Here is a 13,631-nt window from a genome sequence, read left to right on the forward strand (position 1 = left end):
GCAGTGCTGGGCTGATGGTTGGACTTGGTGATCTTATAGGTCTTTTCCAAACTAAACAATTTAATGCTTCCATGATTCTATAACCTCTATTTGTGGCAATGGTGCCAAACACCCAGTATCTTTACCAAGATTAGGACAAGAGAATATTGACCCTAGAGGTTTCACCAATCTGTGTATGTGATTTAAGGTGCTGTGGTAAAACTATTTTGGTGGAAAATCCACTACATGAGTGTGTGACTGAACATAATCACATGCATGGAATGCCTGAGACATGTTTTGTGCGTTACAAAATTAGCAGAGACCCCAGGGACCAATCAGAAGGCAGTGGTTTATCTGTAACAAAATTAAAAGGGAGCTCATGTAGGAAGAAAGGGGAAGCAGAGGAAAAAAACACCTGGAGAGCTCAAAACTGTAACACTACACCAGTGTGTCTTTTTCTTATTGCTGACATATTTCTTTTTTACATTTAGAGTTTTCCTTGCAGTTGATCTCAACCCCAACATCTACTTATAAAATTACCTAAAATAAATTTTATCAGCTTCTAAATAAATGTGTATGAAACAATAACTGTCTTTATGAATGATTGTATAAGACATTCTGACAATATAGTATATTAAAGTCACATGTAAGTTGCTAAGGCAGTTTAGTGTCATAGCTAATTTTCCCTTGCAAGTCTCTCATTAATTCAGCAACTAGTAATACTCTCCCATGGTCCATATTTTTAGTAGTCTACACAAAACCAGTATACCTGTGGCTTATCTGGGTCCCTCTAAGGCTGGACATGGTTTCTTCCAAATTCTGTCTCAGGTCTGCAATGTTCTTGACGGTTCTCATTCTTCTTGTTTCAGGGTCTTCCCCTGGAGGAAAACAGTAAAACCAGCATAGACTTAAGCATGTGTGTTATTAAGGTTGAATAAAGTGCACAAGAATGCACACATATGATTGTAAATATCTTTTAGTATTTAAAAAAATAAAACTTCATCCTTTCATTAATAAAACACATATACACTCATAAACAACATGTGGTATATAAAAAACCCCACCTGCCTGTTCAGGCAGGCCCAAATCTATCAATGAAACTCTGATTTACAGTGTTGGGATTTTTATCCTCTGTAATCAAGGCAGGATGCAGCCCCAGACCACTTGATAAATTATAAAGTCCCTTTTTAGTCCTTGACATTTTACATAACTCAGTAGTAAAAAAAGCCACAGTAAATCTGTGATCTGTCATCCCAGAAAAAACTGGGATGACTCTTAGAACAACTCTTCAGCATTCACTTAACATTAACAGAGGCTATTTCAATGTACTTCTTAAGTAAGGCACTTAATAAAGCATCTTTCCTAGATTGTAATGCTTTTCTGAAGGGGGACATTATTCTTCATATGGGATAGAAAAAAATATGCTTCTTGGGATACAAATTGGAACACCCTAAGCACACACATCATTTATACAATTAGACTTTTCAACAGCCTTCAGGATTCATTGTGAAAAGCTAGTCTCATATCTCAGATAACGAAGCTTTCAGAACTTCACCTGTAACATCCAGAACAATGTTTACTTCATATAATTAAAAACAAATTTAAAAGAGAACTTATATATGATATGTTACAAAAGAGAAACATCATAAACCTCAAAGAAGCCTCCAGTGGTCATATACAAAAACCTAGAAATGCAGGTTTTCTAGGAAATTCATAGATCAAGGAAGTTTAATTCATTTTACTTTTGAACAACAAGAGAATTCCAAAAGAAATTCTATGACAAAAACCTCTGATTTCTTCAAGGCTGGTGTTCTACTTCTGATCATGTCCTGTACCTGTTTCTTGTAAAAAAGCTGGCAAGAAGCCATTAGAGTTATGTATTAGAGTTAGATGTATTTTACATGTATTAGAGTTACATGTAAAATGCTGAACTTGAAGTGCAAATAATTCCTTTTTGACTCTATCAATTACAAATTTCACATCATACCTCACAGGCCTTCTGCAGTCAGGTCCTATTGCCCAAACACTCTGTAGGCTGCTAAGAAAAGTCTCAACTCCTGACATTATATGGAAATAAATTATTTAATATAAATTCCATATAAACTTTAATTCCTCCTCAACAGGCAAACAATGCATTTAACTAGCCAACATTACCTGCAGTTGTGGCTTGATGTCAAACCAGCTTTCACAGCAATACAATTTTGAGGTTTTCCCATCTACCCTGCCCTGGTTGTGTCTTCTGTCCTCTTTGCTCCAGACAAACAGTCCTTTGGGAAATTATGTTTGCTTATTTCATCATTCAAAAAAAAATTCTTCAGTGCTTTAATGATGCTAATGTCTATAAATGTCTGGTTTGGCACCATGAACTGACAGTGGGATCAACATGTGGACAGGATGGAAAAATGCAGTGGGGATACAGGTCCTGCACTGCTGCCAAACTCTGTCTTCTCAAGCCATACCCCAAGGCCATGTCTGTTCACAATATTTAGTTTCACAAAGTAAACTACCTGTGTACATTTTTACATATAGTGTTTTGCAGGAGAAAAATGCCTGCACTGAAATTATTTACAACTGTTCCTGTGTTTCAAGCTACATGTGTTCGCTAAAGCACTGGCAATCAATGTACTCATGGATCCCAGGAGCTCTTTGCAGAAGTTGCTGTACCACCCTGGAGCTTCCTGTGAGGCAGGAGGGCTCATGGCCAGGCTAGGCTGAGGACATTTACATCCTGTTAGACTCAGACTGCTTTTTAAAGCCCAGACAATTTCCAGGCACACTGTCCATGCCTGCCTCCAGCCAGCTGTCTGTGGTGCACTCAGTTCCCCAGCCACTGCCCTTTGCCTTCGCCCCTCTGCCAAATGCAGTCAAATTGACTTCCAAGAGTACATTATATTCCTGCCATAATACCTATATCAGGAAGACCTTGCCCTGCCTTGAACCAGAGGTGAAAGAGTAGCTTGTTGGTATAAGAAAATCTTCTATTTACACAGAAAGACAAATTCTGGGGTCTTTGCAGGCAGAGTTAAAGGCAAAGCAGTACTTTATATTTATTTGAGGAACTGAATACAATTCATATTTTAGAGTGACGTTGCCCTTTTCCTTCCTTGTTTATCCTTGTCAGTTGTCCTTTGCTGTATGTTAACATTGCAAATTCTTGCAGCAAAAATGACAGCAGCTGTCTTTTTTAATATGTATTGCACAGTAAATGGCATAACAAAGCCTTGAGGTATAATTGCAATATGTTAAATAAAAAAGGTACATATATGGCAAGCTGCCAAAATATATTTTCACAGTAAAGAATACTTCGCTTTCAGACAAATTATACCATAAAATTTGGTTATTCTATCCTGCAGAGGTGAAAAACTTGAGATCTAATGTCTTTTGATCTCTCAGTGACACAGCAGATAATTTCCACCAGTTTTAACAAAAAAAAAAAAAGAGTTAAAACCGAAGTTTTATTATACTAAAATACTACATAGTACTATTTTAATAAAATCTCCCACTAACTGCTAGAGTGATTTGAAAGAAATAGTTCTTTTTTCTTTCCATCATTCTCTAAATGTCACTGGAATCCTGCTGTACCATGGATGAACAAGTCAGAAAGTATAAATAGTTGACAGTGAAGAAATATTCTGTACTGAGTACAAGATCCTATGTTTTCATGATAGCACTGACTCCCCATCCACATCAAGCCTCCTTCTGTAAAGAGGACCATAGGGATGATGTAGATGTTAATTTTTCAGAAAACTAGCTACACTGTGCCTGCTAGTGGAGACACTTTGGTGCTTATTGCATCAGGACTGGTTCAAAGGCATCCCAGACTCCTCTGGGTACCTTGTTCCTTATAATATGGCACAGTCATCACAGAGTCTGGCCATATTTGCAGGGCCTAACATATCAGAAAAACTCCCAGTCTGTTATCTCAAGTGATTCCGGTTTATACACTGAGAAAAAATCATTCTGTATCACACATGGGGAAACTGGGATAAGAGTAAAACTGAAACCTGAAACTTTCTGTCAAAATTCTGTTCCTCTCACAAGAAAGGCCATCCAATCATTTGTAGCTTTATCATTTATAAACATGAATATTCCAAAAGATTGTCCCCAATTTTTTTGCCTATAAACAGTGAATCATTATTCCCTCAGTAAATTTCTGGAAAATACATTGATTTCTTTCACTGTGTGATACATTCACAGGAAATCCAAATTGGACATTTTACAGAAACCACTAGATACCCAGGTCAGTCTTTTACATTCACATTTCTGAAGCTCCCTCATAATTTCACATTCAATAATAGTGTTCATAATAATTTCTGTTCTTCTGCACATGTAATCACAGCCCAAAGCAAATGGGAGTGTAACAATTCCATCAATTGTCTGATTTGCATGAAAGGATTTACAAATAAGAAACATTTCCCCAGAGAATTGTCCACTATGAGATATTAATTCAGAAAGGAAAATACCAGTTTTACCCTGCAAGCAGGGAAACTGAGGCTTACAAGAGAGCAGGGATTTGTCAGTGGCAAACAGCTGAATAGGAGCAGAGGCACATTAGAGCTCAGTCTTCTGTGCTAGCAAGCTTTTGATCTCTAGCAGAAGCCCTTTTAACCTACTGGTACACTCTAATAATAGAAGGTATGCACACAAAGAGGATTCTTATTTCTTTCTTGTTTTGAGGTAACAGCTTTTTATACTATATACACAGCAAAAATTTTGTCCTTAATGTTTAAACACAATCAGGGCTAACACATCTACCAGCAAGAAGCTCCAGGCTAGACACATGGCATATAACCTTTGAAAAGCAAGCAGCTACTTCAACCATTTAACTGAAGACTGAAGAACAAAGCTTTGGAAATGAACACTTTGAGCACTCTTAAAGGGCTGAGAGATGAAAAGTAACACAGCAGCCTTTGAAGCACCTATGGCTGTGGACTTCAAATACTCATTGGCGTGCACAGACATAACAAAAGTGGCTATTTGAGCTACACTGAAACCCTGGCACTCACAATTCCACATGTAGGGGTGCAGTTATCTGCAGGGGGGCTAGAGAAGGGGGAAGAAACACTGGAGGGTCAGTTTGTAGGAAGGCCGAGATGTGCTTCACCCCACCCAAAACTTGGGTTCAAGATTTCAATTTCAAATTAATGAGAAAAAATATCATTAAAATAGATTTATTTAACAATAAACTAATAGCACTTAAATATTTCACCTTATTTTTCAACAAGCTAAGCTATGTTCAGTTATTCACAGGCTGCTGCTGCCCCTGCACCCATCACAAGCAATTTAGACATTTGTCTTCATTTCACACAGTCTTAAGATGTCACAGGAAGGAAACAAAGAAGAAATGGCTAGACCCTATTTTTGCATACTACTGCAAATAAACCCAGTTCTGTCTTGGGAAATCACTGTCAAGATCAAAAATCTGCTCTGTGCAGATATGTGCTAACACTTGGGTCTCCTCCTGCCCTTCCTGATGACAAGCCAAAGTTAACTTACCTAAAATATCAGTATAAAGGACCTGTTCTAGGTCACCCAGCATTGTTATTATGACATCTTCATCCAGATGTGCAGTCCCTTCACGCAAGCACCCTTCCTCCTCCTCCTCTGCCCAGGTCCTGCTGGGGAAATGGGATGTGCAGGACGCATTTTCATCATCGGATTTTTTGCTCTCCTCATTGTCAGTTTGAAAGCCTTCACCTGTACACCGGTCTCCTGACCTCTGGGATGTCCTGCTTCCAGCAGGTGGTATCCCCTGAAATGCCTGGTTTGTGGTCAATCCAGAGTGGCAGAGCGAGTGCACTGACTGTGAGAATGCCTTGGACAGGGAGCCTCTGCACCCAGCTTCTGCATGCCGCTGTTGGTAACTCTGGCTGGACTTGGAGGCGTTTCCAAACCAGTTCTCCCTGTATGAGTGTCGCCTCTTCTCCCCTTCACTGATGAGCGTGAGATTGGTTAGAGACTTCTGCTTCTGAAGACGAGCACACCCTCTTCTAACCTCCGTGCCTTTAAACACTGACAGTTCAGCAGATCGCTGCATCTTTCTGGCTGGGCTGCACCTCAGTTAGATTTCATATTTCTGAGATGGACAGCAGCTGAATTCCCCCGGGAGCTGCGGGCGGTGCTCCCTGCATCGCCGCACGCTGCACACCCCAGGTAGCACACGCTTGCACTCACAGGGAAAGCACAGCTCCCACATGCACTCTGCACACTGCAAGGGACTAGACAGGCACAGTCATCTTCTTTAAAATTACGCTGCTGTCTCTGCTCAGCCACTTCTCGTCCGTCACATTAATCTGCAGTACTTACAGTCATTTTCACTTCGATTTCTCTCAAGCAGAAGAGAGTTGATCAAACACTCTGCTCCAGCACAGAAGTAATCCCAAAAGCCAACTGTGTTTTCCCCTCTCCATCCAATCACCAGTCTCATCGGAGCGGTGGGCCTGCATCTCTTTCTACAGCTGCTGCCTTCTGAAATCCAAAGTAGGCACAAGTACTGTCTCGGGCTTTTCCCTCCCTCTCACCAGCTCATGACTGATCCTAGTGCACAGCTCTTCACTTCAGATGGGCTGACACAGAGCTGCAAGTACAGCCTCCACGTCAGAGCTCAATAAAGAGCCAAAATTAACCACTGAAGCACAAGCCTCCTTACATTTTAGTATTCAACCTGCATTCCCAGATATATGACTCTTCTCTGCTACTGCAGTGAATGCTGCTGGCTGCCATGGCAGCAAACATCCTGGTGAATTAAACCGGAGACACAGAAGCCTCTGCCCAGTTTACAGTGCCACAGGTTTCAAGACACAGCTTCACCTGAATGGGATGCTACAGTAACAGATCTAGCTCATGGTCAAATCCTATTTTTCTCCCCGAAAGGTAAGGATGAAAAACTATTTCTTCCATATCACTGTTACTCCCTATGCAGGAAGCTAAAAGCAGACTTGCAAAAGGACCTTCAGTCTTGCAATTTCTGCTCTAAATAAAAAAATATAATTTAATATCATAAGACATGGAACACAACAGTATTTGTCTGGTAAAATGGTTCATAAAATGAAATATTTAATTTCTTTCTCCTTAGAAAGCTACTCTGTTTGCACCTCTCTGAGATTCAGAGGCTAGTACAGAATTATAAAATCTGTAAAAAATCATTGTTCCACACTATTTTGAAGAAAATCTATTAATGGAGGAGTCATTTTTTTAATAAAGCAAATTAGTATTGTGTCAGAACTAAGTTCAGCAATTTTGAATGCTATTTTTAAATTCATTGTCCAGAGAGAAAGAAGACTTATGCTAAAATGTATATCTTTTCTCACAAAGAAAAAGATATTAGTCCCAGAAATGGACAGATGAACAAAGAAATACCTGAATTTAATTATAATTTTTTTAGATACAAAGTTTTTATCTAGGGGAAATTAATTTCACAAAACATTATATAGAAATCTACAAATAATAAAACTGCTGTATAAAAATAAACTGCTTTTGTCGGTGTGAAAATATGCTCAAGTCTCTACCTGAGAAACCTTGACAGAAAAATAACCTTTAAAAATGCCACCCTAAGAATTACAAGCTGTTCACAGATTTCCTATATGAATAAACAGATGTTAGCAGAAGCTTCAGTGTGTATTTCTTGCCTTTCACTGGTTCAATTTACAGTTATTGAAGATACACAGGGGAAAATTCTCAGAAATTTCAAAGGAAAGGTACATTTCTTCCTAGATAACTCTCAGAAACATGGAATAACTCTCAGAAACATGGAATAACTCAGAAAAAAAAAATCAGGAGTATAAAGTAATGGTGGTTTTCCATATTAAAGCACTGGATTTCTGAGGAAGATATCAAAAGGAGGTACCACTCCCATCCCCACCTAGAACACACAGTCAAAGGGCAGACAAGATGAATGGTCTGTCTGCCTGAGTACAAAACTGTCCCAAATATTAAACACCTATCACTTTTTCAGCATGGAAATAAAAGATAAGACTGCTGTGTTTACACCAGGGTCTGCCAGCTGCAGTGACACATGGGCTCTTGGAAGGGTTTTGTGAACGTGCTGGTGCCTGCTTGCAGCAGAGCAGGTGTGGTGTGGATGCCAATGGTGTCTCAGAGCTGCTGTGGTGCTGGTGCTGTCACAGAATACCAGAGCACTGCCTGCACACTCCTGTGTTGGTGTGCACTGGCAGTGCCATGTGGCTGTCCCAGCCTGTCCAACACGCCTGAAAAAGCTGTGGTTGCTAGAAAGTCCTCACAGGGAGGTATTGACAATAGAGAATTTCAAAAAAAAGAAGGGCAGGGCAGTCTCACTCTTTTTTGCATTAATTTGTTTTATATCCTAAATTATACTTAAATTGGTACAGTATTCTCCATTGCTATATTTTGAATTAACAGGAAAGATAATGGTTTTTAGCTCAGTTGGTCAGGGCACAGTGCTAATAATGGCAAGGTTGTGGATCCAATCCCTATGTGGGCCATTCACTTAAGAGCTGGACTTGATGATCCTTCTGGGTCCCTTCCAAACCAAATCAGACTGTGATTCTGTGATTTGGCTCTGTGATGCCAAATTTCTCTTGGTGATTGTCTTGGAATCAAGAGAACAGGATCTTTTCCTACCAAAAAAAGCAAGTCTCAATCTCTCCCTGATATTTCAAATCCATTAATCACTTCCCCACCTGCCCTCTCATGCCCCAACACCTGCAGGCAGTGACTTGTCTCCATGGAAAGCTGTAGGCAGAGCTTGTAATCACACAACCTTCATTCAGCCTTCCTGTGTACAGACATTTTACCACATCTCTTAATTATAAAGTCATATGAACTTTTCTCCCATTATCCCATTGCCTCACGTGGCTGACAGGCCATGGTGATCATCCCCAGATACAACGGATACTCATTTATCTCAGACCAAGTACTCAGTAGAAACAACACTGAATTTATCCTTGTACTTTACCACATCCCTCTGCAGGGTGTCATTTGCCGAAACATAAAATTGCAATGTGAAAAATTCTTAGGTTTATTTCTTCAAAAAGAACTTTCTAAAGCTCAGCTCTCCATTTTAAAATGTTGAGATATAGTAACCAAAAAATACATCTTTCTATGGTAAGAAGAAAGTACAGGAGAGTAGAGAAGAGCAAATGTCATGACAGCATTATTCCTCAACTACCTTGCAATTCAGTGTGCTCCCCACCCACCAAGCAGGAATATGCTTACATCAAGAACATGTTAGGGAACTTCCTCTATCACAGTCAGTGTAACATACTACTATATTTTTACAGTCTCTTTCCTAAAAGGAATTATAAAAATTATTTTAAGAACTAATAATCTTTGGGCAATTTTGCTGTCAGATAAGACTTTCTTTGAAGTCTCAGTGGATGGTTTAGAACCCTACAAATGAATTATGTAATAGATATGGAAATGCATAAGATTATGAATCTCTTCAGTTAAGCTTACTTGAAAAAAAAATAAACTATTCCTGCATGTATTAATTATTTTTTTCAGAGAACAAAAAATTAAGCACAATAAACATAAAATATTTAAATTTGAATGTTTTTATGCTAATCCTGCCATTGAGATAGCCCTATAACTTTTAAAAGTACTGTTTCATTTCTGCTTAATTCATCAGATTTTAAATAATTAGTCAATATTTATAAATTCATGAATAATTACTTAATCAAACACTTTGCATTAAGCTCTGAGAACATGCCAGCACTTGTGAAAGCCAAATGTTATCACTGATTTAATGAAATAATACTTAGTTTACTGACATGTAGAGTTTACAATGGATTATTAACTAATTAACTCGCTGACATCCTTCTCCAATAAACCTGCTGCAGAAGGCGATAAATGTCACAGCTACTTCAAGAAGAAATAGTTGGTAAGAAAGTCTGAACAACTTGTTCCCAGCCATATCGTGGATAACAACAACCAACCTGAGTTACTTTATTAGCCATTATCGTATTATAATCCTGCTTATAAAGATATATTCCGGTTTTGTAGAAACTGAGTGGATAGATACTGAGTAGTCTTGTTGACGCAAACACTATATAAAGTACTTGCAAGTAACTGTGTTCATACTTGAATGCAGAATTGTTCCTTATTTAGGGGACTCAGATTCTGTCTGGGATTTTCCAGACAGAGGTCTGCACACCTGTGTGCCACATGAGCAACAAGCCTACCACACACAGAACACACAAGACCTACTCCTCAGGTGTCTCATGCCTACAAACAGGGCTCACTCAGTGGGAGTACATGCATCCCTGGAGCTGTGCACACAGAGGGGATTCAAGGTGTGCAAGAAGACTAAAAGCTGCTCTAGGTGTACTCTCGTGCTGATCACCATGCGCACTGTGGAAACACTTGAGACTGTTCTGGCTGAGCTGTGGAATATTCAAAGGGGAGAAAAAAGTAGGAAAAAGTCTGAAGCACTTCAGATCACATCTAGAACAAATTCCCACCAGAGACATGGGAACAGATTTACAATACCTCTACCAAGATGCAGAACTGCTTTTTGGCATATGCCGTGTATACTGGCTTTAGGCATAAGCCATGTATATATTCACATTATTGGTGAACACATTATTGGTGATAATATAAAAATAAAGAGGATGTCCAGTTTATCAGGACAACCACAAGCCACACTTCTGAGTCTATGCCTAACACCAGCTTCCTCACCTCCCTTGCCTTCCAGAACTATTCTCTTCTCATGACTGTGCAGGTAAAACCAAGAAATCACTCGCAAAGCAGTGGGCAGGAAACACGTGGCTTGAGCTCTGACTTTACCTTTCACCACATCTGAGCTGGAAGACAGGAGAAGCTTTAAAGGTAACCAGCTCCCTTGGAGGAGGAAGACAGAGGAGAAGAGAGCTGAAAACTCCCTCTACAGATTCTTCCTTTACTTTCTACTTTCCCATCACCACTGTTTAGACAGCAGCAAAGAGATGTGAACTGCCTTGCTGGACGCAGAAAGCAGAGCCATGAATTTTCACCACTACAGCAAGGAAATTATCTTGGGCTTGATTCCTGAATTACACCAGGAGAATGGTGCCTGGCCAACCACTCCTAAATAATTTTAAGATTATTTTTTTTACATTCAACTTTTGTCTTTATTATGGAGAAGTCTTGAACTAGACAGGCTGAAAGCATCAGTTGAGATTCAGTTGGCTGATATTGAAGTGAGTTAGGAGCTCTGATATGACCAACTTGGCTGGTTATGGGAGCAGTAATCTTCAGCCAAGAAGCAATAACAAACAGGAATGTGTAAATATTCAGAAAATAGAGGAACATTTTATACAACAACATTGGCCAAAATATTCTAGTCCTGAGGATGTGAGCCTTAGTTCTAAATATTTGGCACTTTAAAAATAATAACGATCAATGAAGCAGAAACACAATACAGGTGGGACAACACTTCATGAACACACTCCTCCAAGCTGTTTAGTGATTTCCACAGATGTTCACTCTTCAGCATTATCCTTACTGATCCTTACCATTTACAAACATATTGTGCTAGGGTGGTGGCTACTGAGTTTCAGAAGAATATCAAGATAATATAAAGATGATGTCCACCCACAGCAACAGTTGAAAATTTCAGGAAAAAGGTAATATCAAAATGAAAGAAAGTCGATTCATTGCTTAATACCCTGGAAATAAGTGACCAGACCACGGAAATTAACCTTCCTATCTCTTTGCTACTACACTAGTGTAATCCCTTGATCATATCAGAATAAATATGCTCTTAAGTAAAAAATTGAACTGTCCTTTCTCATAGGTAATCCATCATGGAATACTCCTCTGAGCAACTATCACATGAGCTTTTATCCACGCAGATCTAACAACATAATCACCAATGACTTGGTGAGAGTTCATCCATGCAGGAAATTAATTACTCAGCAAATATAGTACTTGATCCATTTATTCCTTTTGCTGCTAACAGTTAAATACAGGTGACACACCTCTGCTTCCCTATGTGCACAGCAAATCACTGACCACATTTTTCCAGTGGTTCTGCTTTACAGCCTGTTATGCCAATCAATGGCTAATGCCAGAGTCTAAATAATCAGACTAGGAACATCTCTAGTGTCTAGTTTTCTTTATGTCATATTCTTCCTTTTGATGCTGTTTAGTTTTTGTTCACAACAGTAAAAAGGTCATCAGACATGATATTCTGTATGATCATTTCAGCAGGTATTGAATTGTTTGGGGTTTTTTCTAGCTTCTCTCTGGATGATTCCTTGAAGCATCTCTTGATTTGTGTTAAGTGTTTCAATTAAACTCTTTATATATATTAGACCAAGGAGTCCAATTTCTGAAGTAATTAAAAACAATTTTATATTTTAGCAGGTAAGCATTACCTCCAAAGAGGTGATATATTTATCACAGAACCTGGCTGTGCAAATAAAGAATGCCAGAAGACTTCCAAAGGGACTGAGACAAACCAGGACAAAACCTATTTCAGTAGGAGTCAGATAAATGCCAAGACAGTCCCCATAAATCTTGGGCATCTGATTACCCTTCTGGTGGAGAGATAATTTTAGAATGATGTATCAAATTAGTGCTTTAAGTGAGTTATATCCTGTGTGAGAAGAACCAAGACTCATGACAAATCCATTTGAATGTTGACAATTTGTGGTAAAAGGGCAAAACTGTAGTTAAACCAGTGAGATAGGATATCACCTTCAATTTTTGTAAAATTATAAGATTAAGGATGCTAAAGTAAAACAAAACAAAGCCACAGCAAAAATAAACCCTTAAACGCCCAAGTAACAGCTCTTTTGCAGAGTCCCTTTGGAAGAACTTGTACACAACCCTGCAGTGCAGTTCAGTCCTGATGAGGAAGTGAGATGTGGCACACTTTGCTTTTTGCAGGGATAGGCAGAGTCATGGCCAGATCCAGTGCTGGTGTAACTCAGCTTGGTTCTGTTGACTTCAAAGGAATTATTCCGATATGACTAAAATATCCCATCCCTTCAGCTTTGTAACCTAGTAAGGACCTTAATCCATGTTTACAAGGAATTCCTTGTAACACAACCTTTAGCAGCTTAGCTCTAGCAGCAGCTTATACGTCAGGTACAATAGTAAGGACTTGCTTGTTTTCTGAATACAGATTCATTAATGAAAAAAACGTGTATATTATGTCTCAGTTCTGATGTTATGATTTAATTTTTTGTTATTAAATGAGAGTGTTAAACTTTCTGAAGTGCACTTTCCACTGCTCCTCTTGGAACATTCAGTATGATTAAATGAAGTAACAATTACTTGAAACCCTAGATTGTCAAAGTGCAGTTTCTGCAAACTGATAAAGAGGGTATTTGAACAGAAGGAACCAGTTTAAATAGATAACAGTGGATTTGAATCACTAAACATGCATGACCTAAATTTTCTGTGTATTTAATACCCCTCATGATTGAAGGTCAGAAGTATAATTTCAACCAATCACAAAGCTCCCCGTATGAAACAGATGTAAATAAAGAAGTTCACAATCTTCTCCTGATTCATTGTTACTCACCAGATATCTCCTCTAGGCACTGTTTGGCAGTCTTACTAAATGACAAATCCATTTTAGTAGGACTGGTACAGGAGTCAGCAGGTGGTAAAGAGGTACTGTCATTTTCTGAGAGAGTTCTGAAATGAAGCAAGAAGATTTATTATTATTATTATCTGTCATTCAT

The 13,631-nt window shown here is 38.8% G+C and overlaps 1 protein-coding gene across 7 annotated transcripts in view; it reads right to left on the reverse strand.

Moving 5' to 3' along the window:
- Positions 1-13,631, reverse strand: part of NAV3 (neuron navigator 3) — a 509,240-nt gene that overhangs the window by 108,020 nt on the left and 387,589 nt on the right. For all 7 annotated transcript variants that reach the window (XM_058021931.1, XM_058021927.1, XM_058021928.1 and 4 more), the window contains 2 exons: positions 13,469-13,584; positions 749-857 (listed from right to left, as the gene is read on the reverse strand). In XM_058021931.1, the coding sequence (XP_057877914.1) occupies positions 749-857; positions 13,469-13,584 (225 nt within the window). The remainder of the gene's footprint in view (positions 1-748; positions 858-13,468; positions 13,585-13,631) is intronic.

Source organism: Melospiza georgiana, chromosome 4, assembly GCF_028018845.1.
Source record: "Melospiza georgiana isolate bMelGeo1 chromosome 4, bMelGeo1.pri, whole genome shotgun sequence".
In the NCBI taxonomy this organism is placed as follows: domain Eukaryota; kingdom Metazoa; phylum Chordata; class Aves; order Passeriformes; family Passerellidae; genus Melospiza; species Melospiza georgiana.